This window comes from Pongo abelii, chromosome X (assembly GCF_028885655.2).
Source record: "Pongo abelii isolate AG06213 chromosome X, NHGRI_mPonAbe1-v2.0_pri, whole genome shotgun sequence".
Lineage (NCBI taxonomy): Eukaryota > Metazoa > Chordata > Mammalia > Primates > Hominidae > Pongo > Pongo abelii.
The window spans coordinates 49,529,545-49,556,031 of record NC_072008.2 but is presented as its reverse complement, the minus strand read 5'-3'; the positions used below and the strand labels follow the sequence as shown (position 1 = coordinate 49,556,031).

Sequence of the window (26,487 nt, the reverse complement as noted above, 5' to 3'; positions counted from 1 at the left end):
AGGTGAGGCAGACAGCAGCAACACATGGGTTCAGTTTACACATTTATTATACAAATCCCCTTCCAGTGTGGGTAATGTCTTGGGTCCAGATCCATTGGTATAAAAAGAAAAGTTTTAACACCAGGAAAAGGGGGTAGGGGAACTCCCAGCTCTGAAAATCACAGATAGGTATCATAGAAAACACAACTTGTGTGGGTTTGATTAAAAAGTGGTGGATGGGGGCTGGGTGCAGTGGCTCACGGCTGTAATCCCAGCACTTTGGGAGGCCAAGGCGGGCAGATCACGAGGTCAAGAGTTCAAGACCAGCCTGGCCAATATGGTGAAACCTTGTCTCTACTAAGAATACAAAAATTAGCCAGGCGTGGTGGCGTGTGCCTGTAATCCCAGCTACTCGGGAGGGTGAGGCAGGAGAACCCAGGAGGCAGAGGTTGCAGTTAGCTGAGATTGCACCACTGCACTCCAGCCTGGTGACAGAGCAAGACTCTGTCTCGAGAAAAAAAAAAAGAGGTGGAAGGAAAGCCAAGGAAGGTGAGTGGTGAGTGGCCCGTGGCCTGTAGCCAGACCTCACCTGAGGATTTCACTGGCATCTACCGGGTGCCAGATCTGGTAGATGCCAAGTTCAACCCCCACAGGATCCCAGGACACAGCACACCTGATGGCTCTTCCCTTTACTCCTCCTGTGGGGCCTCCTGACTGGGGGTGGTCAGGGCAGAGGCCATGGGCACAGACGGGGTTGGGCTCCTTCAGGCATCCCACCCAGACTGCAGTCCTTCCAAGTGTGGGCAGAGAGCCCACTGCCCCAACAACTGCCCTGGCGATGCGTGGCAGGGATTTCTGTTCACACCGGAGTCTCCTGGCTGCCCTAAATCGCCCTGAGACCCGATATGGTCCATTTTATGGAGGGGGTTCCTGAATGGAACCTGGTTGGGCATGGGAACAGGAATGAACCCAACCAGATGAGATCACAGTTTCCCTTTTATAAAACACCTAGTGTTGGAGGAAGACAGTGAATACCTAAGTCACAACTGTAAACATAAATGGAGGAAGGGGCTTGGGGTCCCCATGACATCATCCCCTCTCTTTTAAGCTGGCTGAAGGCCCCCAGTCCCCAGCACAGTGTGAGAGAAGAAGCAGGGTGTCAGACACCTTCCTGGGCCTATGGGGAGCCAGGGGCCTTGGAAGATTAGATTGGCGCACTCCGCTCAGGACTGAGAGCAACCACATGCCAGGGCCCAGCGAGGTCAGCTGTGTGCTCCCCAGATTGGAATCGTGCCCAGGCCAACAAGGGACATATCAGAAGGGGTCAGACCAGTGTCCCCGGGGTCTGGGTGTCAGAACTGGAGGACTGCTCCCCCTCTAGCGTCAGGTCACTTAAACGAGCGCTCAGCTCCGGGGGATACAGGAAGTCCGCGTAGTATCTTTAGAAGGGGTAGCAGGAATCCGGAGGACAGGGCGGGGAAGACAAGAAGAGGAAAAGACAGACAAGACACAGAAAAAGAAAGGAAAAGAGGCTCGTTAAAGAGGTGGAGGCAGGCACAGGACAGCACTTTCAGGCTCCGGGGCATGGAGAAAAAAGGAAGAAAACAGCAAGGGGCATGAGATGTCCCTTCCTCCCGGCACCCTGGCTTCAAGGCTCATCTTCAGCCTATAACTTGATAAAGAATTGCTGCTACCAGTGCCCAAGATCCCCTCCACCAGGACCCCATGGACTAATGCCGGTCATGTGCAGTAGAGTGACCCTGTGCCATCACAGCAGCTAGTTTCCTCATGGTCCAATTCATTAGCTATCATGACTAGCCACTCCCTGGCCTGGATATCTTCACCATCTGCCTTAAGAGACCCCTACCCATCAGTAAAAGCACCCCCCATACCTGCCAGAGACAGGGGGCGCCGTGAAACTCCTCGAGTGTGGGAGTGGCGCTTGGCTGGGGGTCCCGTACAGCGCCTGGCCCACCTCATAGCAGCGGGCATGGAGGAAGGGTGGGTGTGGCGGGCCCACGGAAGGGAGCACAGGCCGGCGCTGGGGCCCCGCAGCCAGTCCCGAGTTCCGGATGTACCAGTCCCGCAGCCCCTCCAGAGCCAGGTTCTTGTGGCCACTGCGTTCACCAGCCGAGGGGATACGGGTGGGTGGGGGCATCCACAGCAGAGGGTTTGGATGCACCTCAGGGCCCTCGGCAGCCTCTGGGGGCAGGCCACAGGGCTTAGTGCGGGTGGCACGGGTGTGGGGGTCCTTGGTGCGGAGGAGGGGGCTGTTGCTGTCAGCTGCATACACAGGTGGTGGGCCGGGGAGCATGGTGAGGAGCCCATCCCGGCGGGAGAGGGGTCCTGGGACCTCAGCTGCAGGCAGCAGCTCCCCCCAGCCTGCTCCACCGCCACTGCGGGGCAGGCCCCGGTCCAAGGAATAGTCCAAGAGGAAGTCCCCACACACAGGTGGGAGCCGCGGGGCACCTCGAGAGGCAGGGGCAGCTGAGCTAGGCCGGGCGGCCCGGGGAGGGTCTGGGGGGCCTGCTGTGCGGGAGGAGAAGGCAGGGGTTGGTTGGGGGCGCTCATACAGCACCTCACTGCTCTTGCAGACTGGGGGGCCAGAGGCAGAGGGAGCCAGAGGGTCAGGCGGGGAGCCAGCTCCCCCACCAGCGGCCCGGTCCACCAGCAGGGCCTCAGAACTGTTGCTGCGGCGGGTGCGAGCTACGAAGAGGGAGGCGCGATCGGAGGCAGGGTCCGCCCGGGGAAAGCCCATCTGGGAGTCCTGGCTGCCGGACCACTGACGAGAATGAAGGCCTTCAGGTCTGGGGTGAGAGGCGAGGGTCATGGGAATAGGGTCAGAAAAATCAGGCAGAAGGCGTGCAGTGCCCTCCCTACCCCACCCCTTTCTGAGCCTTCACTTTCACATCTCCAAATGGGCCCAGGGTTGGAAGCTGTGTGTATAAAGGTGGCAGGTAGTGACATGTAAAAGGCAGCTGAGGTTCTATCCTAGGCTAGGCGGTCAGGGGTAGAAATGCGTGGGGGAGGCCTGGCACTGTTAGCTCCAAGGGAGGTGTAAATCTGTGTAGGGACTCAGAGGAAAGGCTAGCAGAGTAGATGCCGGGCAGGGGGCTATTCCTAATCCAGCTGACCCCTCTCCCTGCTAAGGCCGTTCTCATGGCTCACACGGCCTCCAGGATTGAGTCCTAGGCCTTAGGGCTCACATGTAAAACCCTGCCTGAATTCTCTATCCGACCATACGTATGAATCACCCAAAGCTACCATTCCAACAGCCACTATTCACAGAATGCAAGCCCCACAAGGACGGGGACTTGGTTTTGTTCAGAGCCTGGGGAAAGTAGGCACTCTGTTTAAGAAGCAGAAGAGGACAGTGGTTAAAAGCATGGACTCTAGAGTAAAACTTGCCTGGGCTCAAACTCCAGGACTTCAGTTTACTAACAAGTTACTTAACCTTTCTGTGCCTCACTTGCCTCATCTATAAAATGGGAATAACAATAGCACCCACCTCATAGGGATCTCATTATGATTAAATGAGTTGATGCCACGTAAAACACTAATTCCTAGAAGGTGGCAGGCACTCAGTATATGTTAACCAGAACTTATTATGTCCATGTCTTTCAAAGGCAGATATTATTATTTCCATTTCACAAATGAGGAGACTGACTCAGAGAAGGGGAATGGCTTGTCCAAAGTGCACAGAAAAGCCCATAGTCAAACTTTGATGCTTCTGCCCCAAATCCCTACCCCATCATCCACCGAGATGCCTGCTCACCTTTAATGCCCAGCCTCCCATGTCCCACACTTTTTGTTTTTTTGTTTGTTTTGAGACGGAGTTTCGCTCTTGTCACCCAGGCTGGAGTGCAATGGCACGATGTTGATCTCAGCTCACTGCAACCTCCGCCTCCCAGGTTCAAGCGATTCTCCTGCCTCAGCCTCCCAAGTAGCTGGGATTACAGGCATGCTCCACCATGCCCAGCTAATTTTTGTATTTTTAGTAGAGACAGGGTTTCACCATGTTGGTCAGGCTGGTCTTGAACCCCTGACCTCAAGTAACCCGCCCACCTCAGCCTCCGAAAGTGCTGGGATTACAAGCGAGAGCCACCATGCCCAGCCATCCCACCTTTTGATAATGCTGTCCTCAAGCTTCCAGTGAGAACTAATGGTTCCCTCCCCTCTGATCCTCCACCCCACCCTCAGATTCCCCTTACTTGCAGAGCTGGGGGCCAGCACCCCGGGTGAGGACAGGGGTGGCAGGCACACTTCGCCCCTCAAAACTGGAGGCACTCCTGGGCAGCGAGCGTGTGGGGCTAGACAGAGACAGGCAGGCCTAGGTTAGAGACTATACCCACCAGCAGACCCTCTGCCAGCCCAGACTTGCTATCCCATTCCCAGCTCCTGCGGAGGGGAGGAGGGGCTCATTCTCACCTGGTGGGGCTGGCCACAGAGTTCCGCCGGCTCTTCAGATCCCCATAAAGATCTGATGGAGGTGGTTTCCATGGGGTTCGCCGCTCAGGGCTCCCCCCAGATACTGCCCGCAGTTGGTCCCAAGCCTTGGGTGGTGAGGGGCGCTCGGCCAGAGAGAAGCAGCCATGGGGCTCCTCTGAGTGGAAGAGAGCAAGTGGGATAGAATTCAATGAGGGGGGCCCAGAGGGGGCAGGACAGGCTGGGGGGCAAGGCCATGGGGAGGGGCAAAGTGCTGGGACAGGTTAAGCAGGCTGAGGAGGAGCTAAGGCTGACAAGTAGGTTCTGGGGCTCTGGGGCTGGGGTGGGGTGAGGCTATGATGGGGGACCCATAGGAAGATGGAGCATGGCTAAGGAGAAGCTGAAGCAGCACAGGAGGGGCTGGGCATCAAAGGATGGGCTGATCATGCAGGATGTGGTCAGATGAATAAAGGGGATGGGCTGAAGGGACGTAGGAGTCGGGGGCAGGTTTGGGGGATAGGAGTCCTCACCATTGTCATGGCTGGCCCCAGACTCTGAGAGGGAGCTGCTCTCTGAGTGCAGAACTACGTCCTCTACAGGTGAGAGGGGAAGAAGTGGGCCTCTCACTCCCAGGCCTGGGTGCCACCCCCTTACACCACTGGGTGGGCACCTCTACTTGGGCCACCTTCTGGACAGTTTCCGCCTCATCCTGTTCCCTTCCCAAGAATCTGCTTTTACCAGAGCCCAAGACCACCCCAGTTTGGTTCCTGACTGTCCCGGCAGATATTCATCAGTGCCCCACAGTTTGTCCTTTCTGGTAAGCCAGTTTGTCACAACTCTTCTCACGGGTTGGGCCACTTGAGTTGTGCCTACCTCCCGGTTTTCACCAGCCAGCCACCCATCCCAGCCCTACCACGTCCATTCACCAATGTCCACTCTCACACCCTCACCAGGGGATGCTCACCTTGGCTGAGCTGAGCAAGGCGCATGCCCAGGCAGACTCCCTGGGTGGTGATCACTGACCCCGTGGACACTGGCAGTGGCTGGGGCAGCGGGAGCACTGGGAGGCCAAGGCGGGCCCGGACATCCCCGAGCTGCTCCTCTAGCTCGTGCAGCCTCCTCAGTGCGTCTGCCTGGACCTGGCGCCGGCGCCGGCGCTGCTCGGTGCTCAGATCAGGGGCCAGGGCCAGGCGGCGGGCGGCCGCCGCGATCTGCTGCTGCACTGACACCTCGCGCTCCAGGGCCTCAAGAGCCAGCTCCTGTTGGGCCCACCCAAATGTTGGAAATGGCCAGGAACAGGGACCTGGCGGGGCCAAACCCACTAGAGGCTGGCCTGCACTTCCTGCAGCCTATTCAGACCTATTCACCCTGGGGAGGGGGCGGGTCAGGGCCTCTCTTGGTGAAGGGCTGGGTCTGTTCATCTTCCTTAGGGTGGGAGGCCTGTCCTGACAGGGACCATCATCCTCCCTCATCGCAGGAACCTACCTCCAGAAGCCCTTTTCCTTCTCATCTTAGCCTCTCCCTCACCTGGCCACAAGTCCCCTCCCCACACCTTCCTCCTGGCTACTCCTCTGTACCTGTCCCCTCTCCCCACCCTCTTGCTCTCCACACCCATCTGCTCACCTCAGCAGGGCACAAGGAGTGGTGTGCTTGGTTGGGGTGCGGTGGAGGGTAGGCGCGGGCTGTGGGGGGCCGCCGGCGGACCAACTGGGGCCGTTCACCAGGCTCTAGTGGGCACTCAGGGGGAAGCTGGCCAGTCAGCTCCTGGTGGGAGGCAGGGGTCAGAGACTACCAAGGGTTAGTTGGAAGGATGGGGTGAAGCATTAATGATCCCAGAAGCTATAGAAGTCCTCCCAGGAGCCTGGCCCTGCTCAGCAACCACGCACGATACTCCCCTCCCTCCTACCAGTATCTCCACCAGGCAGGTGTGCCCAAACCTCAGTGGCCCAAACCCCCTGTGGTGGTGGGCATGGGAGGCAGGGAGACCTGCTTTGGAATCCAGAATTGTTTCGTTTTTATAAAGGTGACACCATCGAGATCCTAAGTATTATATAACTCCCTTCAGGGGCTGTGGCTGTGTGGTCTGAGCTGTAGTAGTATTTCCGGCACACTGTAGGCATTCACAGTAAGAGGGGTAAACTGAAACTACAGATCACCCTGTGCCAGTTCAGGTCAGACTGTGCTGCCAAATTTTGGACAGAACCTGTTTTCTGAGGTTTGTTGGATTTGAAATTGTCAACAGTGGGCCTGTATTACCGTATATTTTTTTTTGAGGTGGAGTTTCACTCTTGTTGCCCAGGCTGGAGTGCAATGGCACAATCTCAGCTCACCGCAACCTCCACCTCCAGGGTTTAAGCGATTCTCCTGCCTCAGCCTCCCAAGTAGCTGGGATCACCACGCCCAGCTAGTTTTGCTTTTTTATTTATTTATTTATTTTTATTTTTTTTGAGACAGAGTCTTGCTCTTTCGCCCAGGCTGGAGTGCAGTGGCGCAATCTCGGCTCACTGCAAGCTCCGCCTCCCGGGTTCACACCATTCTCCTGCCTCAGCCTCCCGAGTAGCTGGAACTATAGGTGCCCGCCACCATGCCCGGCTAATTTTTTGTATTTTTAGTAGAGACGAGGTTTCACCGTGTTAGCCAGGATGGTCTCGATCTCCGGACATCGTGATCCGCCCACCTCAGCCTCCCAAAGTGCTGGGATTACAGGTGTGAGCCACTGCGCCCAGCCTAATTTTGCATTTTTAGTAGAGACGGGATTTCTCCATGTTGATCAGGCTGGTCTCGAACTCCCGACCTCAGGTGATCCACCTGCCTCGGCCTCCCAAAGTGCTGGGATTACAGGCGTGAGCCACAGCGCCCAGCCTATTTCATTCATTCTAACACATCTAAGCTGAGCTTTGAGGAGAAAGTGGGTGACAGGGAATCTACAGCCAAGACAAGTGGTTGAGGAATTGCCACCCAAGTCTGTCTACCTAGGGGCCCCAGCTCCTCACCTCCTCCCAACCTCCCCGCCTGATACCCCTAGGGCCCGGCCCTCACCGCCTCCTGGAGACACACTTTGCGGAGCTCCTGAAGTTTCAGGCTCAGGGCCTCCTGCAGGGTCCGCTGCCGGTCAAGCAGCCCCCGCAGACGCTCTGACTTCACCTGGGGGGCAGCCTCTCCGAACAGGGCAGCTGGACACAGAGGGAACAAAGATCAGTGAGACAGCCAGGGCATTCTGGAGCAGCTGTGGGGCAAGGGACCGATTCTTCCCGAGCAAGCAGGTGGTGATTCAGAGCAGGGGAGGAGGCAGCAGGAGGGGAAGCAGCCACCGACCTGGGGCATTGAAGGTAGGAGAGCTGATCAGCTGACCTTTGACTTCCATCTTGGTGCTGTCGAGAGGCCGTGGCTGATGGCTGGACAAAGTCTGGCAGTGACACACAGGAGCCGTTAAGGAAGCACATCCCATGATACCCCAACCCCCAGCCCTTCCCAGCTTCCCATGTCACAGCAGGGAATAAGGGGTAACCTGGGCCCCACGTGCCTGCTTGACCTGCCCTTTCAGAATCCGTGTGGATGTCTGGACCCACTTGGCCCTGGTACCTTGGTTCCCTTCGCATTGAGTAAGAGCACAGCAAGTGGGGAGCTGGGCGGACTTACAACGCCTCCTCAGAGGCCCATGGGTCACAGCCACGAGTCTTGCCTGGGGAAGGAGAATTAATGGGACAGATTCAACCAACTATAACAACAATGGACACGCAGTCAACACCTGGGTGCCTGCAACAGTTACCTATGATGCCACACTGAATCTTCAGAGCCACCCGGAAAGATTTGTATCCCCATTTTAGAGATGAGGAAAGGCACAGACGTGAAATAACTGGCCCATAGCCACAGACATAACCCAGGCCCACCCCTCTGGTCCTACACTCTCGCTCATGAGAACCACTCTAACTCCACCAACTTCCTCATAAGCTCCCTGGTCCCTCAGGCCTCAGGGCCTTTGCCCAGGCTGTGGATGCTGCCTGAAGTACTTTCTTCAACCTCTCACCACCCCAGCCCCTGCATCACACTTATCATTCTAGAACTTAATTATCACTTCCACAGTTATATCCTCTCACAAACGGTTGTCCAACAAGAGATTGTGCCTCCTGGAACATCAACGAGGACAGGAAACATTATCTGTCCCATTTTCATCAGCATCACCAGCACCCTGAACACGGCTGTACACACAAGTGCTCAATGAATGGGTGCCAGCTGAATGAATAAAAGGTGGAGTAAGTGAATGAGGAGGCAGTGGAGCCAAGGTTCAAGCTCAGATCTGTGGGTCTGTGCTTGTCCCAACTCCATTCCGTAGCTCTAGTGCAGCAAGGAGAATGTTCACTTGACCCAGGGTCCCTCCAGCCCCTCTCGCCACGACAGCCTGTCCTGAGCCTAGTGTAGGGAAGTCCTGCTGCTGGGATTTGTGAGAAGCAAAGTCCACAGCTGCAAATAACGAACCACCTGCCTCCTGCCTCCTGCCTCCTTCTCTGCCCTCGATGGCTCAGCTGACCATGGAACCTGCCTTGGCTGGCCACCCCTCCTCTGGAGTTTGCTCCCTTCCTTCCACATCATGCTCAGTCCCCAGCTGGGCAGCTGAGTGACATCACCTCCCACCACCTGGCCTAACCTAGGTGGCAGGTGACTGGGAGGGCTTTATGGGGCCACAGAGCTCCCATTATCACCTACCTTGAAGTCGGCAGCTTGTCATGACATGTTAGCCTGGTGTGAGGAAGACCGAGCCAACCAAGGAGGCATGGGTTCAAGCCCCTTCCCCATCTGTGTTTTGCGGGGTGAGGCCAAGCTGCTTTAAGTGTCATGTTTCTCTGCAGTCCTCCTGCCTGCCCCATAGGGCCTGTACCCCTCTCTTGAAGCAGTGGTGCCCTGCCTTCGATGACAGGGGTGGGGATCAGTCCCTAAAGCCTTTTGACAAACCCAGGCCCCACATCCCCACTCATCTAAGGTCTGACACTTCCCAGCATGGCAGGGGTTCCTCCACATCCCAGATCACTGGGGCTCCAACTTTCCCAGCCCCTATTTAGGCCCAGGGAACTCTCACAGGGTTCCCTGGAACCTTCCTTTACCCCCACAGGAACCCAACTCCATCCACGGTCCTCCTTGCCAGCACTGGTCCTAATCCCAATCCCATGCTGGGCTGCTTCAATTCTTTTTTTTTTTTTTTTTTTTTTTGGAGATAGGGTTAGGCTGGAGTGCAGTGGTGGCACGATCTTGGCTCACTGCAGCCTCCACTTCCCAGGTACCAGCAATTCTCCCACTTCAGCCTCCAAAGTAGCTGGGATTACAGGTGCACGACACCATGCCTGGCTAATTTTGTATTTTTAGTAGAAATTAGGTTTCACCATGTTGGCCAGGCTGGTCTCGAACTCCTGACCTCAGGTGATCCACCCGCCTTGGCCTCCCAAAGTGCTGGGATTACATGCATGAGGCATTGAGCCCAGCCAATCCTTTCTTCTCTAATTTCTCAGAGCGTCCTGGAAGTCCAGACAGGGTCCACACAGGAACCCCAACTCCTCCCTATCAGCCCGACCTCAGGGGGACATAGCTAGAGTATGAGTCATGGGGTCACTGGGCAGGCTAGACACAGTCAACGCCCCACACCCCCACACCTAGTTCCTAAGCCTCTGCCTTCGCTCACCTGCCCTCTGCATACTTGCCTTGTGGCCTGGGGCTGCCTCATCCCCACTCAGATGGCGAGAAAGGGATCCCAGCAAACCCCTCCCCAGCACACCCCCACACCAACCCCAGGTCTCCCCCTACCAGTGACCCCATGGCCCCCATCCTGTCCCAGGGACCAGGTGCAGCGGGAGAGCAGCAGAGGGCACCCCCCACACCCAGAGGCGGGCCCGGCAAGTTTTTCAGGTCTGCCATTCTGACACCACAGCCGAGAAAGAAATTCCTGGCTGTAATGACTGTTTACAACCAAGATACCTCACCTGGGTGGCACCCCAACACTTGGGGGGTCATTTCCACATCCTGCCACTATTACAGCAAATACAAACTCTCAATGTCTGGGCCATTCCCCTCCCCAGAGCCCCTGCTTCCTCCACTTTAGTGAACAAATCAGGCATAGGCAGGCAGGTGCCTGAGTAATGGTTTCTTAGTAGCCCAGTCTGGTCTTTCTTGGGGAGCTGGGCCCTGGGTTGGGGGAGGACAGAGGCTACTCCTGGGGGGGAGTAAAGGAAGCAGGGATAGGGTGGAGAAGGGGGGACTCATACTTCTCTTTTCCCCGATCCCTCCTCGTCCATTTCCGGCCGGGAATCGGCTTGGTGCCAGGAAAGGAAATTGGTGTTTTGGGCTTTGCCCCGTCCTCAGGCCCTCCATTCTCACTGCCCCCCCACACCCCCACCACCACCCTGCCCTGCACTGTTGGTGTGCCTCTCCCACAGACCTGGCTCTCTACCGACGGAAACTTCAATACACCCTGCCCCAGCCCCCCAATGCCCTTATCCCCCTCGCACCCTGGGCCCACTGCTCCCAGGTGCTCACCAATGCCAGAGAGTGCTGTGGGGTAGCCTCAGATACCTCAAAAATAGTTGTCTCGACCAGGCCCTGGCTCCGGTTGGTAGTGGCAGTGAGCAGCAGTGGCAGATGCCTTGGCCACCTCCCACTAGGCAATGGCCCAGCCTACCTGGCCAGGAACTGGGCCGGCCCATACCTTTTAACCCTTACCTGTCTGCCACGAGGACTAGGGTCACCCCGGGGGCAATTTCAGGGCCAGGTCCACTCAGGGTGCCCAGCATGTCTAAGAAGACAGCCTGGGCCAGGCAGGGTAGCTGGTGCCTGTAATCTCAGCACTTTGGGAGGCTGAGGTGGGAGGATCGCTTGAAGCCAAGAGTTCAAGACTGTGCAACATAATGAGACCCCCATCTCTAAAAAAATTTTTTTTTAAACTGGCCAGGCATGGAGGCATGTGCCTCCTCACCCCGTATACTTAGCAGAAAACTGGGAAGAAGGGCTGAGAGTGGTGGGAGTAGCAGCTGCCTCTCCTACTGCCCAAATTCCCAGAGGATTAGATGCTGCCCACCCAAGAGGCACCTTGGATCTGGGCCATAGAGGTGTGGGGAGCTGTCAAGTACATGGGAGGCTTCGGGTATAAACTGGGTTTTTGTCTCTTGGCAGTAAGCATCACATTCTAAGGCCCCTACCCTTTCCTCCCAGGGCAAGGCAGTGGTAGAAGGCCTTGGGGCAATTCCCACCCTCACTGGAGAATAGTTTCCCAAGTTGGGGACAGAGGAAGTCAACCTTTCTAAGGACAGGCCAGGTCTCAAGATCCTTCTGTGGCTCCAGAAGAAATAATCTCAACAAATCAAGCACAACTTACACCCTACAAAACACTTATGGGTTTTGATTCCTCTTGGTTCCTACAAATGTAGCAGGATGGCACAGACCCAGCCTCCTCACAGCCATTTTATAGATGCAGAAGCTGAGGCCTGGAAAGGTGAAGAGGCCTGAATCAGATCACAGTGGCAGAAGAGCAGGTGAAATCAGAATTTCCGGGGGCTGGGTCCTGGCTGGGAGGCAGACAGAGGCTACTCCTGCAAGTGGGAAGGAGAAGTAGGGAAGGGGGCTCATGCTTCTTCACATCCATGCTGGGTCTCTCTTCTTTGGAGAGTCAGGTTTCATGCCAGAGAAGGAAATGAGAGCTTTGAGTCCTTACGATGTACTCTTCCTGCCTCCCCTCACCCCGCCCACCACCACCTCCATCACCATCACCACCACCACCACCACCACCACCACCACCACCACCACCACCACCACCATCACCACCACCACCACCACCATCACCACCACCACCACCACCATCACCACTACCACCTGGGCTCTGGGCCAGTCTCGGCACACAGCACACATCCTGTGCTCCATTCAGGACCATCTGCTCTGTGACCCAGGGCCCAAGCCCTACCCAGACCCCTGCAGCAGCCCACACCATGACCAGAAGTGAGGAAAGCTGCAGATGGGCTGAGCCTAAAGAGGAACTCACTCTGAATCAGCAATGCCCCAGACTCACACTATTAAGGCCTCCCGCCATCCCTGCCCACCTTTCTTCCTGGGTGTGAGATTTCCAGCATGGAACACAAAGGCCCCTTTCATCGCCTTCCCCCCTTCACTGCCTGGGGCGGGCAGTGCTAAGGTGGGCATTGGGTGTCTGTGGGGAGTGTCCTCTCGGCTACAGCCTCTCCCACCTCTTATGGGCCACCAAAGATGTTGGGAAGCGGGACAGTAATAAAATCAGAGCCAAGAGGGATGAGAATCTGGCTGGCAAAGTAGATTGAGTCTCAAAGCTTAGGTCTCCTCATCTGTAAAATGGGTAAAAGGTGGTTACAGAGACAATGGAGGCCCCAAGTAACTTTGAAAGGCATTTCAAAGTGCAAGGAAACATACCATGTCATTAATGACTCTTACCAACAACAATTAATACACTCACACAGAGGTGGGCTGTTGTGGGGGTAACTGGGGGAGAGCAGGTAACTGGACCTCCTGGGCCAGGCAGACAAATGGGGCAGAGTCACTAACACACATCATTGCCCTGGTCCATGACTTTTAACAGCCTCGAAGACCACCCAACCTCTAAGCCCTACCCCAGCTGGGCCCTGGGCCTCACGTGACCCTGCTATCACTAGTAAATGGTGAGTCTGGGATTCAACCCAGCGCTGCCACTTACTAGCTGTGTGACTGCTTGAACAAGTCACTTAACCTCTCTGTGCCTCTCTGTCAAATGGGGACGATGATAACAGTATGTACCTCACGGGTCTATTGTGAGCATTGAATCAGTTAATACATTTAAAGCTTGTGCAGAACAGTGCCTAGTAAGAGCTCAGTGTATGTTGGCTGTCACAGTTACAAGTATTCTTCCCCACAGGAAGTCAGGAATCAAGTAGATACATTCAGATACATTTTTTCCAGACAGAGCTGGTGTCCTTCAGTCTCACTTGATACATTTGAAACAGTTGTTTTTCCTCAGATAACTTGTCTGAACTCTTGCTATCCAAAATCAGAGATTAAATGTATTTCGACGCAATTTTTTTTTTTTTTTTTTTTTTTTTTTTTTTTTTTTTTTTTTGAGACGGAGTCTCACCCTGTCACCCAGGCTGGAGTGCAGTGGCATGATCTCGGCTCACTGCAACCTCCACCTCCCAGGTTCAAGCAGTTCCCTGCTTCAGCCTCCTGAGTAGCTGGGATTACAGGTGCGTGCCACCACACCTGGCTAATTTTTGTATTTTTAGTAGAGACGGAGTTCCACCATCTTGGCCAGGGTGGGCTCGAACTCCTGACCTCGTGATCCACCCACTTCAGCCTCCCAAAGTGCTGGGATTACAGGCTTAAGCCACCGCGCCCCGCCTCAGATGCATTTTTGAGACAGAACTGGTATCCCTCAGCTTCCAAATCCTACTTGCTATCTACACACAGTACCCTCCCTGCTCACCAAATGAGACATATTTGAAACAGAGCTGTTTCCCTCATGATCCAATCTCTCCTTTCTCAACATTAAAAATGCAGGAACCAAATACATTCAGAAAAATTGTCTGAACTCTCACCATCCAAATGCAAGAACTGAATGGATTTAGAAACATTTTTGAGATACGACTGGTATCCCTCATTCTTGAACTTTCCTTACCCTCCAAACAAAATGCAGGAACCAATTACATAACAGGGTACCCTCACTATCCCAACTCTTGTCCCTGGAGCTCAGGAAAGTTCATAGATTTGGATACATCTTTTAGTTAGTCATTATTCTTCATTATCTCAATTTTCCCTACTCACTATGTAAGATGTGAAAACAAAATACCTTCAAATAACTTGGTAGGTTTCACTGTCTGAACTTTGGGCACTCTCCCTCTCAGAATTCAGGTACCAAATAGATTGGGACAGTGAGGAATGCTTGTTTTGTTATCAATAGGTTTGGATAGATGTTCACGATAAATAAGATAGGTCTGGCATCTTGTTATTCAAACTCACTAGTCTCTATGAGAAATGCAGGAACGAAACCTAATTGAGTAACACATTACCCTCTAGCTATCCAAGTTCTCCCCATCATCCTCAGAATCAAGGAGATTCGGACAATGAGGGGAACTCTGCATTATTGTTATTACTGTTACCACTGGATAGGCCTGATTCTTACATCCAGTGACTGCCTGGCCTTCTCCCCCACAGACAAGCCCCACAGAGGTGGAGTGGACTTAGCACCAAGATTTTTTATTGCTTACTGCTGAGAGAAGGAGGATGAATCCTTGACCCCATCCCTCCTCTATACCAAGCCCCGAAGTCTTGGCCTAGAATAGACTTCTTCTTTTTCAGGCCAGGAAAGCAGGGATCATGCACCCAGAATCAAACATGGCCTAGAAGATTCATACATACCCCTGGGTCCCCCATCTCTTCATATTTTCTCAACTCTTCCCCCCAACATGAGGCAGTCCCCAACACAGCAAGACTGGAAACATGACCCAGACCTCTCAGACTCCCAGAAAGTCACTGAATAATTTAGTGTATTCTTTCACACTTGCGGAGGGCAGGGGCGTAGGAACAGTTGCATGCCCTCCTGGGGCAGGAAGAGAAATGTAAGCTCTATGTAAGATCACTAGGGTGGGGATAGGGGAGATCACATACAAAAACCCCCATCAGCCACGCAGGGCACATAGGGCTGCTTGCTCTTGCTAAGAGAAGCATTTGGGATGTACTTCAGAGGTCCTGGAAACAGCAGAATCTTCAAGTTCCGGGCACAGTATAATGGGACCCCTGTCCTGGGCTCAGAAGGGATGGCAAGTGGATATTAGGAAGGAAGAAGATCTGAACAGGGTGGAGGGGCATGGTAAGGGGGAGAACACCCTGGGGCTGGGATGGGAAGGGAAAGAACAGGAAGGAGTGTAGGGGACAAGATAGAACCAGAGTTATCGCAGGATGGAGGTCAGGGGATGGGATAAGGTGAGGTTCAGGACAAGGGTCAGAGAAAAAGTACAAGAAAGAGACAAAACAGCGGGGCAGGGGTCAGGATTAACATAGAACAGCAGTCAGAAGACATGACTAGGAAAGGCTAAGCCAGTGGTCAAAGGAGGGGACAGGGAAAAGGGCAGGTTCAGGATGGAGGTCAGGAACAGGAAAAGACCAGGACACAATGAGGATAGGAATGAGTATGGTGATGGGACAAGAAAAGAGGGAAAAACGGGGCAGAGTCAGGGGCAGGGACAAGGCAGGAGACGAAGGTGGTGAGCCAGGATGCAGATCACGAGTATATAGGAGAAGATATCATATAGGGTGCAGAGAAAGGACGGAAGTTAGAGGGCAGGAATCAGGACAGAACTACACCAGATTGTGGTTAGGGGGACAGGACATGACTGGAAGAGGTTTGGAGACTGGATAAGAGTTTAGGGAACAGACAGGTCAAACGTCAGGACAGAAACTGGGGTCAGTGTTGGGCATTAGGATAGGGCAAGATGTTTCAGCGATGAGACAGGGTCAGGCAAGGATCAGGGTCAGGTCAAAGATCCCCAGGACAGAACTGGATGGGGTTTGGGGTCAGGACTGGATTTAGGGGGACAAAACAGGGGTTGAGGATCATACCAGACCAGAATATGGTTGGGTCAGGGCCCGGATGGAAGATCCTGAGGCCAAGGCCAGCAGGGGTTGAGGTTTAAAAAAGATGTAGTCAGGTCGGAAGGGGTCAGGGCTGAGGCCACGGGGTCAGAGGTCGCGGGTGCGCGCGCAGGTACGCCCCGTCGGCGTTTCCGAGCCTTCACCCCACCCTGTCCCCTCCCTTCCTCCGCAGGCGGGGCTGGTTACTCACCAAGGGTCCCCGCGCCGCGGTAGGCGGGGTCGGTGTCGGCCGGCCGGGGCAGTGGACGCGCCCCTCCCTCACTGCGCCCTGCTCGTCCCCGGGCGCGCGCCTGCTCCCCTTCGGCGCCCTGCCCGTGGGCCGTGTTCGGCTGCGCTCCCGTTAGCCGTGGGGGCCAGACGGGGGTCGCGGGGAGGGTGGGAGGGGAGCGCCGGCCCGGCCGCAGGCGATGGACCCCCGCCCCCACCTCTAACTCGGGTCTGTCCGCTTCCAGCGGCACAGCCACCTCCGCCGCTCAGCCAAGCCTAGGGGGTGGGGGGACCGGGGGGCGGGGCACGAGACCACAGCAGCGGCGGAGACGAAGTGCGCAGGCGCCGGCTCGGGTCTTCGATTTCCTTGCCCTGGGAGCGCCAGGAGCGAACAAGCTGGGAGCGCGTGCGCACACGCTTTCTCGAGGGCGGCGGAGCCCTCCCTCGCCGAGGCCACGCCCCCTCAGGGAGCCTACTGGCGCCCCTCACCCCAAGTCGTCCCCCAGGGACCCTCAAGCAGTACCCCAAGCTGCTCACTGTAAGCTATCCCCACACCTCTAAACCCCAGCTACCCTCCCTGTTGTTCCTCAAATGCATTCCAAACCAACCTCCATTATCCTCCAAATTATATCCCCAAACTACTGTCTGTTGATTCCAAGCGGTACCTCCAGTCCACCCTCTATGGACACCCAAGCTGTAGCAGTAAACTACCTTACACTACCCCCAGTTTGCTCCATCAAACCATCTGCAATCAGCCCTGAAACCATTACCCTCCAAACAGCATGTCCAAATCACCTGCTATCTACTTCCAATGTGCACCCATAACACCCTCCATTGACCCCAAACTCCTCTCCATGTACCCTCCAAACCATACTCCATTGACCCAAAATGGCTCTCCAGGAGCCCCCAACACCAGCCCAAACATTCCTAATTACCCTCAACGTGGGCCTCACCTGCACCACAAAATAATCCTACAGTCACCCACACTACCTCCAAACCATGTTCCATGGACCCCTCTTACCCAGCCACCTTTCATTGACCTCCACTCGTATCCCCACAAAATTACCTTCCAACAGCCCCTATCACTGTGCCATATAACCCAACTACACTTTCTGTGGTCTTTCAACTGCATTTCAAGCCACCCTCCAGCACCATCTACACCTCTAACCCACACTCCACTGACCCAAACTGCACTTCAGACACTCTCCAACAGTCCTCAACTGTACCTCCGAATAGCCACCAACCATCCTGCTGTAGTTACCCAATTGGGCTCCCAAATCATACTCCAGTGGCCCCAAATGTGTCCCCTAAGCCCTCCAAAGACTTACATGCACCCTGGATCATACTTAAGTGACCTAAATTACAAAGCACTCTCAGTGATTTTTTTCTTAAAACAACTTAACTGGGATATAATTTATGTACCAGGCCGGGCACAGTGGCTCACACTTGTAATCCCGGCACTTTGGGAGGCCAAGGCGAGTGGATCACTTGAGGCCAAGAGTTCAAGACCAGCCTGGCCAACATGGTGAAACCCCGTCTCTACTAAAAATACAAAAAATTAGCCGGGCATGATGGCTCACACCTGTAATCTCAGCTACTCAGGAGGCTGAGGCAGGAGAATCGCTTAAACCCAGGAGGTGGAGGTTGCAGTGAGCCAAGATAGTGCCACTGCACTCTAACCTGGGCAACAGAGTGAGACTCCATCTCAAAAAATAATAATGATAATTATGTACCATAAAAGTCATCCACGATTAAGTGTGCAATGCAACAACTTTAGTAAATTTACCTAAGTGAGGCACAGGGGCTCACACTTGTAATCCTAGCACTTTGAGAGGCCAAGGTGGGCAGATCACCTGAGGTCAGGAGTTCAGGACCAGCCTGGCCAACATGGTGAAACCCCCATCTCTACTAAAAATACAAAAATTAGCCAGGCGTGGTGGCAGGCACCTGTAATCCCAGCTACTCACGGTGCTGAGGCAGGAGAATAGCTTGAACCTGGAAGGCGGAGGTTGCAGTGAGCTGAGATCGTGCCACTGCACTCCAGCCTGGGCGACAGAGCAAGACTCTGTCTCAAAAAAAAAAAAAAGAAAAGAAAAGAAAAGAAAAAGAAAAAGAAAATTTACCAAAGTGTGTAACAATCACTATAGCCCAGTTTTAGAGCATTTCCATTACCCCCCAAAAAATCCCTCATGACTGAATGCCATTCCCATTCCTAACCATAGGCAACCACAAATCTACTTTCTGTCTCTATAAATTTGCCTTTCTTGGACATTTCATAAAAATGCAATATGTGGATTTTTTGTGTCTCACATCTTTCATTTAGCTTGATGTTTTTGAGGTTCATCCGTGTGGTAGCATGTAACAGTGGTTTGTTCCTTTTATTGCTGAACAGTAGTCTATCCAATAATTTTTAACTTCTCTCCAAATTACCCACCAATAGCTCCTCAACCACAACTCAAAACACCCCTCTGACATCCAGACTTCAAAACAGACCCCCAAACTGCACACTGGACCATACCTACCAGCCCTCAACTGTACCCCAGACCACTCTATAATCCCCAAATATCATCACTAAACTTCCCTCCCGAGCCTCATCTTCACCCCTAAACCACCTTCCAGCAGTCTGCTCTACATCCTCAAACTGCTCTTTATCGACTCCCAAGAATATCCCCAAAATGCCTTTTCAGTAATACCCAAACCTAACTCTAAACTACTCTCCAACAATTCCAAACCCCACCCCTAAAATTCCCCTTCCAACAGCCCCAGCCATGACTCTACCCACTAACTACCTTCCTTTGGTCCCAGAACTGTAGACCCAGACTGTAACCTCAAACCACTCTTCACTGACTGCCATGCCCAACCTTGTCTTTTTTTTTTTTTTTTTTTGAGATGCAGTTTGGCTCTTGTTGCCCAGGCTGGAGTGCAATGGTGAGATGTCTGCTCACTGCAACCACCGCCTCCTGGGTTCAAGCGATTCTGCTGCCTCAGCCCCACAAGTAGCTGGGATCACAGGCATGTGCCAACACGCCCGGCTAATTTTGTATTTTTAATAAAGACGGGGTTTCTCCATGTTGGTCAGGCTGGTCTCGAACTCCTGACCTCAGGTGATCTGCCCGCCTCAGCCTCCCCAAGTGCTGGGATTACAGGTGTGAGCCACTGCACCCGGCCCCAACCTTGTCTTAAATTATGAGCAACTACACCCACAAAACATCTTTCAATTTTTCCCAACAATACCACCCAAACCACCCTCCAAGAACTCCCAACTACACCCTAAACTGCCCTCTAATAGCACCCAATGCTACCTGTAAACATTCCCCATTTACCTCCCCACAGTCTCCCAACTATACCTCCCATCCACCCTCCAATGACCCCCCAGATCCCACCTCAATTTTCCCTTTGATGGCTCCAACTGCACCCAAATGCTTTCCAATGGCCTCTAATTATACTCTCAAACTGCCCTTGGTAATCCCCAACATAGCCCTAAGTCCTTCCAGTGACCCCCAACTCTTCCCCAAAGCCATCTGTAGTTCTTCCCTGTGGCTGCTGTAACCAATTACTACAAACTTGGTGGCTTAAAAAAACAAAGAGGGCCAGGCACGATGGCCCACACCTGTAATCCCAACACTTTGGGAGGCCGAGGTGGGCAGATTAAGAGATCAAGAGATGGAGACCATCCTGGCCAACATGGTGAAACCCCGTCTTTACTAAAAATACAAAATTAGCCGGGCGTGGTGGCACATGTCTGTAATCCCAGCTACTCGTGGGGCTGAGGCAGGAGAATCGCTTGAACCTGGGAGGCGGAGGTTGCAGTGAGCCGAGATCTTGCCACTGCACTCCAGCCTGGCGACAGAGCGAGACTCCATCTCAAAAAAAACAAAAAAAGAAAAAAAGAAAAGAAAAAAAAAGAAACAAAAACAGAAATTTGCGGTGGCTCACCCCTGTAATACCACCACTTTGGGAGGCCCAGGCAGGCGGATCACTTGAGGCCAGGAGTTTGAGACCAGCCTGGACAACATGGCAAGGTCCCGTCTCTACTAAAAAAAATTAACAAAAATTAGCCAGGCATGGTGTAGTCCCAGCTACTAGGGAGGCCGAGGTGGGAGAATCGCTTGAACCTGGGAGGTGGAGGTTGCAATGAGCCAAGATCATGCCACTGCACTCCAGCCAGGGTAATAGAGCGAGACTCCATCTCTAAATAAATAAATAAATAGCTACCTCTCTTAAAAACAAACAAACAAAAAACAGAAATGTATTCTTTCACAGTTTTAAGGGCCAGAAGTCTAAAATCAGTTGCACTGGGCCAAAATTAAGGTGTCAGCAGAGCTGCACTCCCTCTGGAGGCTATAAGTCAGGGATCTCCAACCCCTGGGCCAAGGACAAGTACCAGTCAGTGGCCTGTTAGGAGCCTGAGTGGCAGGCAAGCAAGCATTAACACCTGAGCTCCAGCTTCTGTCACAGCAGCAGTAGTATTAGATTCTCATAGGAGAGCAAACCCTATTGTGAACTGTGCATGCAAGGGATCCAGGTTACATGCTTACAAGATTCTCCTTATGAGAATCTAACTAATGCCTGATCATCTGAAGTGGAACAGTTTCATTCCGAAACCATCACCCACCACACTCCATGGAAAAATTGTCTTCAGACCAGGTGAGGTGGCTCACACCTATAATGCCAGCACTTTGGAAGGCCGAGGCAGGTGGATCACCTGAAGTCAGGAATTCCAGACAGCCTGGCCAACATGGCGAAACCCCGTCTCTACTAAAAACACAAAAATTAATCAAACATGGTGGCGGGCGCCTGTAGTCCCAGCTAATTGGGAGGCTGAGGCAGGAGAACCGCTTGAACCCAGGAGGCAGAGGTTGCAGTGAGCCGAGACTGCACCATTGCACTCCAGCCTGGGAGACAGAGTGAGATTCCATCTCAAACAAACACACAAACAAACAAAAAGGACTATCTGTTGCCTCTTCAGGCATTCTTTGGCTTTTGGCAGTCATATCACTACAGTCTGCCTCCGTGGTCAAATTGCCTCCTCCTTTTCTGTCAGTCGAATTTGCTTCTGCCTACCTCTTATAAGAATATTTAGGATTACAGTTAGGGTCTACCAGCTAACCCAGAACAATCTCCTCATCTCAAAATCCTTAACTTAATCACACCTGCAAAGTCCTTTTGTCACGTAAAGTAGCATTCAAAGGTTCCAGGGAATTAACCAGGCATACTGTCACACACCTGTAGTCCCAGTTACTCAGGAGGCTGAGGCGGGAGGACTGCTTGAGTCCAGGAGATGGAGGCTGCAGTGAGCCGTGATCATGCCACTGTACTCCAGCCTGGGTGACAGAGTGAGACCTTGACTCAAAAAACAAACAAACAAACAAAATGGGTGAGGGGGCAGGCGCCGTGCCTCATGCCTGTAATCCCAGCACTTTGGGAGGCGGAGGCAGGCAGATTGCTTGAGGTCAGGAGTTCAAGACTAGCCTGGCCAACATGGTGAAACTCTGTCACTACTAAAAATACAAAAATTAAAGGGGCATGGTGCAGCATGCCTGTAATCCCAGCTACTTGGGAGGCTGAGGCAAGAGAATCGCTTGAACCAGGGAGATGAAGTTGCAGTGAGCTGAGATCACACCACTGCACTCCAGCCTGGGTGACAGAGCAAGACTCTTAAAAAAAAAAAAAGAGTTCCTTGGCTGGATGCGATGGCTCACGCCTGTAATCCCAGCACTTTGGGAGGCCGAGAAGGGCAGATCACGAGGTCAGGAGATCGAGACCATCCTGGCTAACACGGTGAAACCCCATCTCTACTAAAAATACAATTAGCCGGGCATGGTGGCGGGTGCCTGCCTGTAGTCCCAGCTACGCGAGAGTCTGAGGGAGGAGAATGGCTTGAACCTGGGAGCCGGAGGTTGCAGTGAGCCAAAATCACATCACTGCACTCCAGCCTGGGCGACAGAGTGAGACTTCGTCTAAAAATAATTAATTAATTAAAAAAAATTCCAGGGATTAGGACATAGGACATAAATATATTGGCAGGGTTGGAGGGGATTATTCAGCCTACCACACCATCTTATGACAGTTAACATCTGTTCCTTAAACCACCTTACAGAAGGCCGAACTCTATCTCTAAAAACCCACCTTCCTATATTCCCTCCAACTGTACCCCAAACCATCCTCCACCCATTAACCATATTCCCAATCCACCCTCCCAATAGCTCCCACCTGCACTCTTAAACTGTCTTATTGAAGCCCCATTCCTCCCTTCAAATGATCCTTCAAATCCTTCAAATGATCCTTCAAAGACCTTCAAATGATCCTTCAATTGCCTGCAAACTGTCCTGTTGTAGAACCCAAACTCACCCCCAAGCCACCTTCAATCACCACTCATATCTATCCCTAAATACCCCCAACTTCACCATCCAGCTGCCCTCCCACTTCGCTCCACATGTCCCCTTCACAGCACCTTGAAGTTGTCTTGCGGTGAAACCCCAGATAAGGTTGCAGTGAGCCGAGATCGCACCACTGCACTCCAGCCTGAATGACAGAGTGAAATCTTGTCTCCAAAAAAAAAAGAAACGAAAAAAAAAAAAGGAACTCCAACTATATGGCAGGGGTGCAAGTATTGAGAAAGTTGAGAATGAGATATTGACAGAAACTAGGGCTGGGCCTGTGGCTCATGCCTTTAATCTCAGTGCTATGGGAGGCCGAGGCAGGCGGATCACTTGAGGTCAGGAGTTTGAAACCAGTCTGGCCAACATGGGGAAACCCTGTCTCTATTAAAAATACAAAAAAAATTAGCTGGGCGCTGTGGCGGGCACCTGTAATCCCAGTTACTTGGGAGGCTGAGGCAGGAGAATCGCCTGAACCCAGGAAGCAGAGGCTGCAGTGAGCCAAGATAGTGCCACTGTCCAGCCTGAGTGACAGAGCAAGACTCCATCTCAAAAAAAAAAAAAAAAAAAAAGGAGAGAGAAAAAGAAAAAAGAAGGCCAGGTGTGGTGGCTCACGCCTGTAATCCCAGCACTTTGGGAGGCTGAGGCAGGCGGATCACGAGGTCAGGAGATCAAGACCATCCTGGCTAACATGGTGAAACCCTGTCTCTACTAAAAATACAAAAAAATTAGCCAGGCATGGTAGCAGGTGCCTGTAGTCCCAGCTACAGGCACCCGCTACCTGAGGCTGAGGCAGGAGAATGACGTGAACCCAGGAGGCGGAGGCTTGCAGTGAGCCGAGATCGTGCCACTGCACTCCAGCCTGGGCAAGAGCGAGACTTAGTCTCAAAAAAAAAAAAAAAAGAAATGAAAAAGAAAAAGAAAAGAGAGAGAGAAACCCAGAAAGATGCAGGGTAGGCATATCATGCAGGGTGTCGTGGGATATCACTTGTCATGGAGACATTTGAGATGCGTGTGTGAAGCTGTTTTTTGTAGGATTGGGATGTGTGACAGGATAATTACTCTGTGGCTCTACTGCTGTAAATATTTGTTGCCAGTCTGTTGTTAAGTCTTTTAACTTTGTAGCATCTTTCATCAGACAGTATGTAGTTTTATTTATTGATTAATTGATACAGAGTCTCATTCTGTCGCCCAGGCTGGAGGGTAGTGGTGCAAACACGGCTCACTGCAACTTCAAACTTTTCAGGCTCAAGCGATCCTCCTGCCTCAGCCTCCCAAGTAGTTGGGACCACAGGTGTGCATCACCATGCCCGGCTAATTTTTCTTTTCTTTTTTTCTGAGACAGAGTCTCACTTTGTCGCCAGGCTAGAGTGTAGTGGTGCGATCTTTGCTCACTGCAACCTCCGCCTCCCGGGTTCAAGAGATTCTCCTGCCTCAGCCTCCCAAGTAGCTGGGACTACAGGCCAGGCGCGTGCCACCATACCCAGCTAATTTTTGTATTTTTAGTAGAGACGGGGTTTCACCATGTTGGCCAGGATGGCCTCAATCCCTTGACCTCGTGATCCTCCCGCCTCAGCCTCCCAAAGTGCTGGGATTACAGGCGTGAGCTACCATGCCCGGCCTAATTTTTAAAAAAATTTTTTGTACAGACGGGGTCTCCCTACGTTTCCCAGACTAGTGTCAAACTCCTGGGCTCAAGCAATTCTCCCACCTTGGCCTCCCAAAGTGTTGGGATTACAGGTGGGAGCCACTCCCCCGGACCCTCCTCTTTCTTCTTTTGTAAAATTAGCCATTCTTACATGTTTGTTTTTGTTTTTTTTGAAACGGAGTCTAGCTCCGTCTCCCAAGCTGGAGTGCAGTGGCACGATCTCGGCTCACTGCAACCTCCACCTCCCGGGTTCAAGCGATTCTTGTGCCTCAGCCTCCCTAGTAGCTGGGATTACAGGCGCACGCCACCATGCCTGGCTAATTTGTTTGTATTTTTAGTAGAGACAGGGTTTTGCCATGTTGGCCAGGCTGGTCTTGAACTTCTGACCTCAAGCGATCCACCTGCCTCGGCCTCTCAAAGTGCTGGGATTATAGGCGTGAGCCACCGCACCGAGCCATTGTTTTTGTTTTTGAGACAGAGTCTCACTCTGTCGCCCCAGGCCGGAGAGCAGTGGCGTGATCTCGGCTCACTGCAACCTCCGCCTCCCGGGTTCAAGCTATTCTCCTGCCTCAGCCTCCCGAGTAGCTGGGACTACAGGCCAGGCGCAGGCCACCATGCCCGGCTAATTTTTGTATTTTTGTAGAGATGAGGGTTTGTCATGTTGGCCAGGCTGGTATCGAACTTCTGGCCTCAAGCGACCCACCCACCTCGGCCTCCCAAACTACTGGGATTACAGGTGTGAGCCACCGTGCCCAGCCCATTCTTACATGTTTAAGGCATCATAGGAATTTTAACATTGGATCTACAAGTTCCGTTTTAGAATTTTGAGTGGTACAATTGGTAATGTATTCTTTTTTTTTTTTTTTTTTTTTTGAGACTGAGTCTCACTCTGTCACCCAGGCTGCAGTGCAGTGACGCCATCTTGGTTCACTGCAACCTCTGCCTCCCAGTTCAAGGGATTCTCCTGCCTCAGCCTCCCGAGTAGTTGGGATTACAGGCGCCCGTCACCACGCCCGGCTAATTTTTTGTATTTTTAGTAAAGACAGGGTTTCACTGTGTTGGCCAGGCTGGTCTCAAACTCCTGACCTCAGGTGATCCACCCGCCTCGGCCTCCCAAAGTGCTGGGATTACAGGCATGAGCCACCGCGCCCGGCCGGAAGTCATCTTTATTATGTAGAGGTATCCCCCTTGTACAAGATGGTTGTGTGTGAGTATGGATGAGTTTACGAAAGCAACTGACAGACCTGTGAAATAATGATGCCAATACAGGAAGGTCCAAGGTAAATGAGAGCCCGGTGAAATTCCTGGAGGCGCAACTCAGGGTGGGGTCTTGGGATGCCAGGAAAGAGGAAGGGAAGGCTATAGGTCTGGGTGTTTCGTGAGCTATTTGCACCTGATGATATGGGTGAGACCCTCCGCCGTGTGCGAGCCGGCTTGCATGCGTCTGGCATACAGAAGCGCTCAGTGAATGTTGAATAAGTGAACAAATGAGTGAATCAACTAATTTTGGGAAGCTTCTTGTATGCCAAACAACCTGCTAGCACTTTTCATACATTATCTTTAATCCTCAGAACAACCCTGCCAGACAGGTATTTTGACCCCCATTTAACAGGCCAGGAACGCTGAGGCTGGGAGAGGGGAGGTCCCCTTCCCTATTCAAACCTGGATCTTTGTGATTCCAGAAGTCGTCATTCACCGAAGGGACCAGATTCATCCTCCCGTCAAGAATTTTTAAGCACATATTGCGCAGCGCAATGAACATAGTACAACCGCTCTCGATTGCATGGAACAGGCGGAATACTCCCGGAAGACCAGCTGGGCGGCTGGACTGCGAACAGCGAAAGGGCGGGGTTTCTGGCCCACACCTTCAGGCAATGTAGCTGCCTCTGCCTCATAGTTATGGCTTTGGCTGAGAGAGCACAGCTGGATCGAGGTTGGAGCGCGGTCTAGGGCTCAGATATTACAAATATTGGCCGAGAGAGGGCGCGGTTCCGCAGCTAAAAGCTTGGCCAGGAGACCCTCCGTGCGCCGACTGGCCATCGATGCGCAGGCGCAGAGGACCCAAGGAGCGGCTTAATATTATCTTGCAGACGGATAATTTGAGAAGAGAGGGCGTGGCTCCGAAAGCGGCGCAAACATAGAGGCGTGGTTCAACCAAATCACCCCTCGCCTATTTGTCGCTGCCCCTGAGGGCGTGGTCTGGGTGCAGCTTCTCGGAATGAG

At 53.0% G+C, this 26,487-nt stretch overlaps 1 protein-coding gene across 6 annotated transcripts; it reads right to left on the bottom strand.

Moving 5' to 3' along the window:
- Nucleotides 1–29: 29 nt before the first annotated feature.
- CCDC120 (coiled-coil domain containing 120) lies at nucleotides 30–26,139 on the bottom strand. 6 transcript variants are annotated; one of them, XM_054544530.1, is made up of 12 exons: nucleotides 16,220–16,597; nucleotides 11,762–12,042; nucleotides 7,928–8,086; nucleotides 7,720–7,810; nucleotides 7,444–7,577; nucleotides 6,028–6,168; nucleotides 5,369–5,663; nucleotides 4,935–4,997; nucleotides 4,408–4,582; nucleotides 4,191–4,289; nucleotides 1,872–2,786; nucleotides 30–1,418 (listed from the first exon to the last, which is right to left on the bottom strand). In XM_054544530.1, exons 4-12 carry the CDS (start codon nucleotides 7,766–7,768, stop codon nucleotides 1,304–1,306), a joined length of 1,986 nt encoding a protein of 661 aa, XP_054400505.1. In that variant the 5' UTR covers nucleotides 7,769–7,810; nucleotides 7,928–8,086; nucleotides 11,762–12,042; nucleotides 16,220–16,597; the 3' UTR covers nucleotides 30–1,303. The 6 variants fall into 6 exon arrangements, with proteins under 6 accessions (XP_054400505.1, XP_054400504.1, XP_054400508.1 ...); XM_054544529.2 differs by lacking the exons at nucleotides 11,762–12,042; nucleotides 16,220–16,597 and adding an exon at nucleotides 25,927–26,139; XM_054544533.1 differs by lacking the exon at nucleotides 11,762–12,042 and having other exon boundaries at nucleotides 16,220–16,357.
- Between the last annotated feature and the right edge of the window lie 348 nt (nucleotides 26,140–26,487).

Coding starts and splice junctions, on each gene's coding strand:
- CCDC120 (XM_054544529.2), bottom strand. CDS start 25,956: ATGACGACTTCTGGAATCACAAAGATCCAG. Junction 4,998..5,368: donor CCTTGCTCAGCTCAGCCAAG/GTGAGCATCCCC, acceptor TCTCACCTGTAG/AGGACGTAGTTCTGCACTCA. Junction 4,290..4,407: donor TCTGTGGCCAGCCCCACCAG/GTGAGAATGAGC, acceptor GTCTCTGTCTAG/CCCCACACGCTCGCTGCCCA.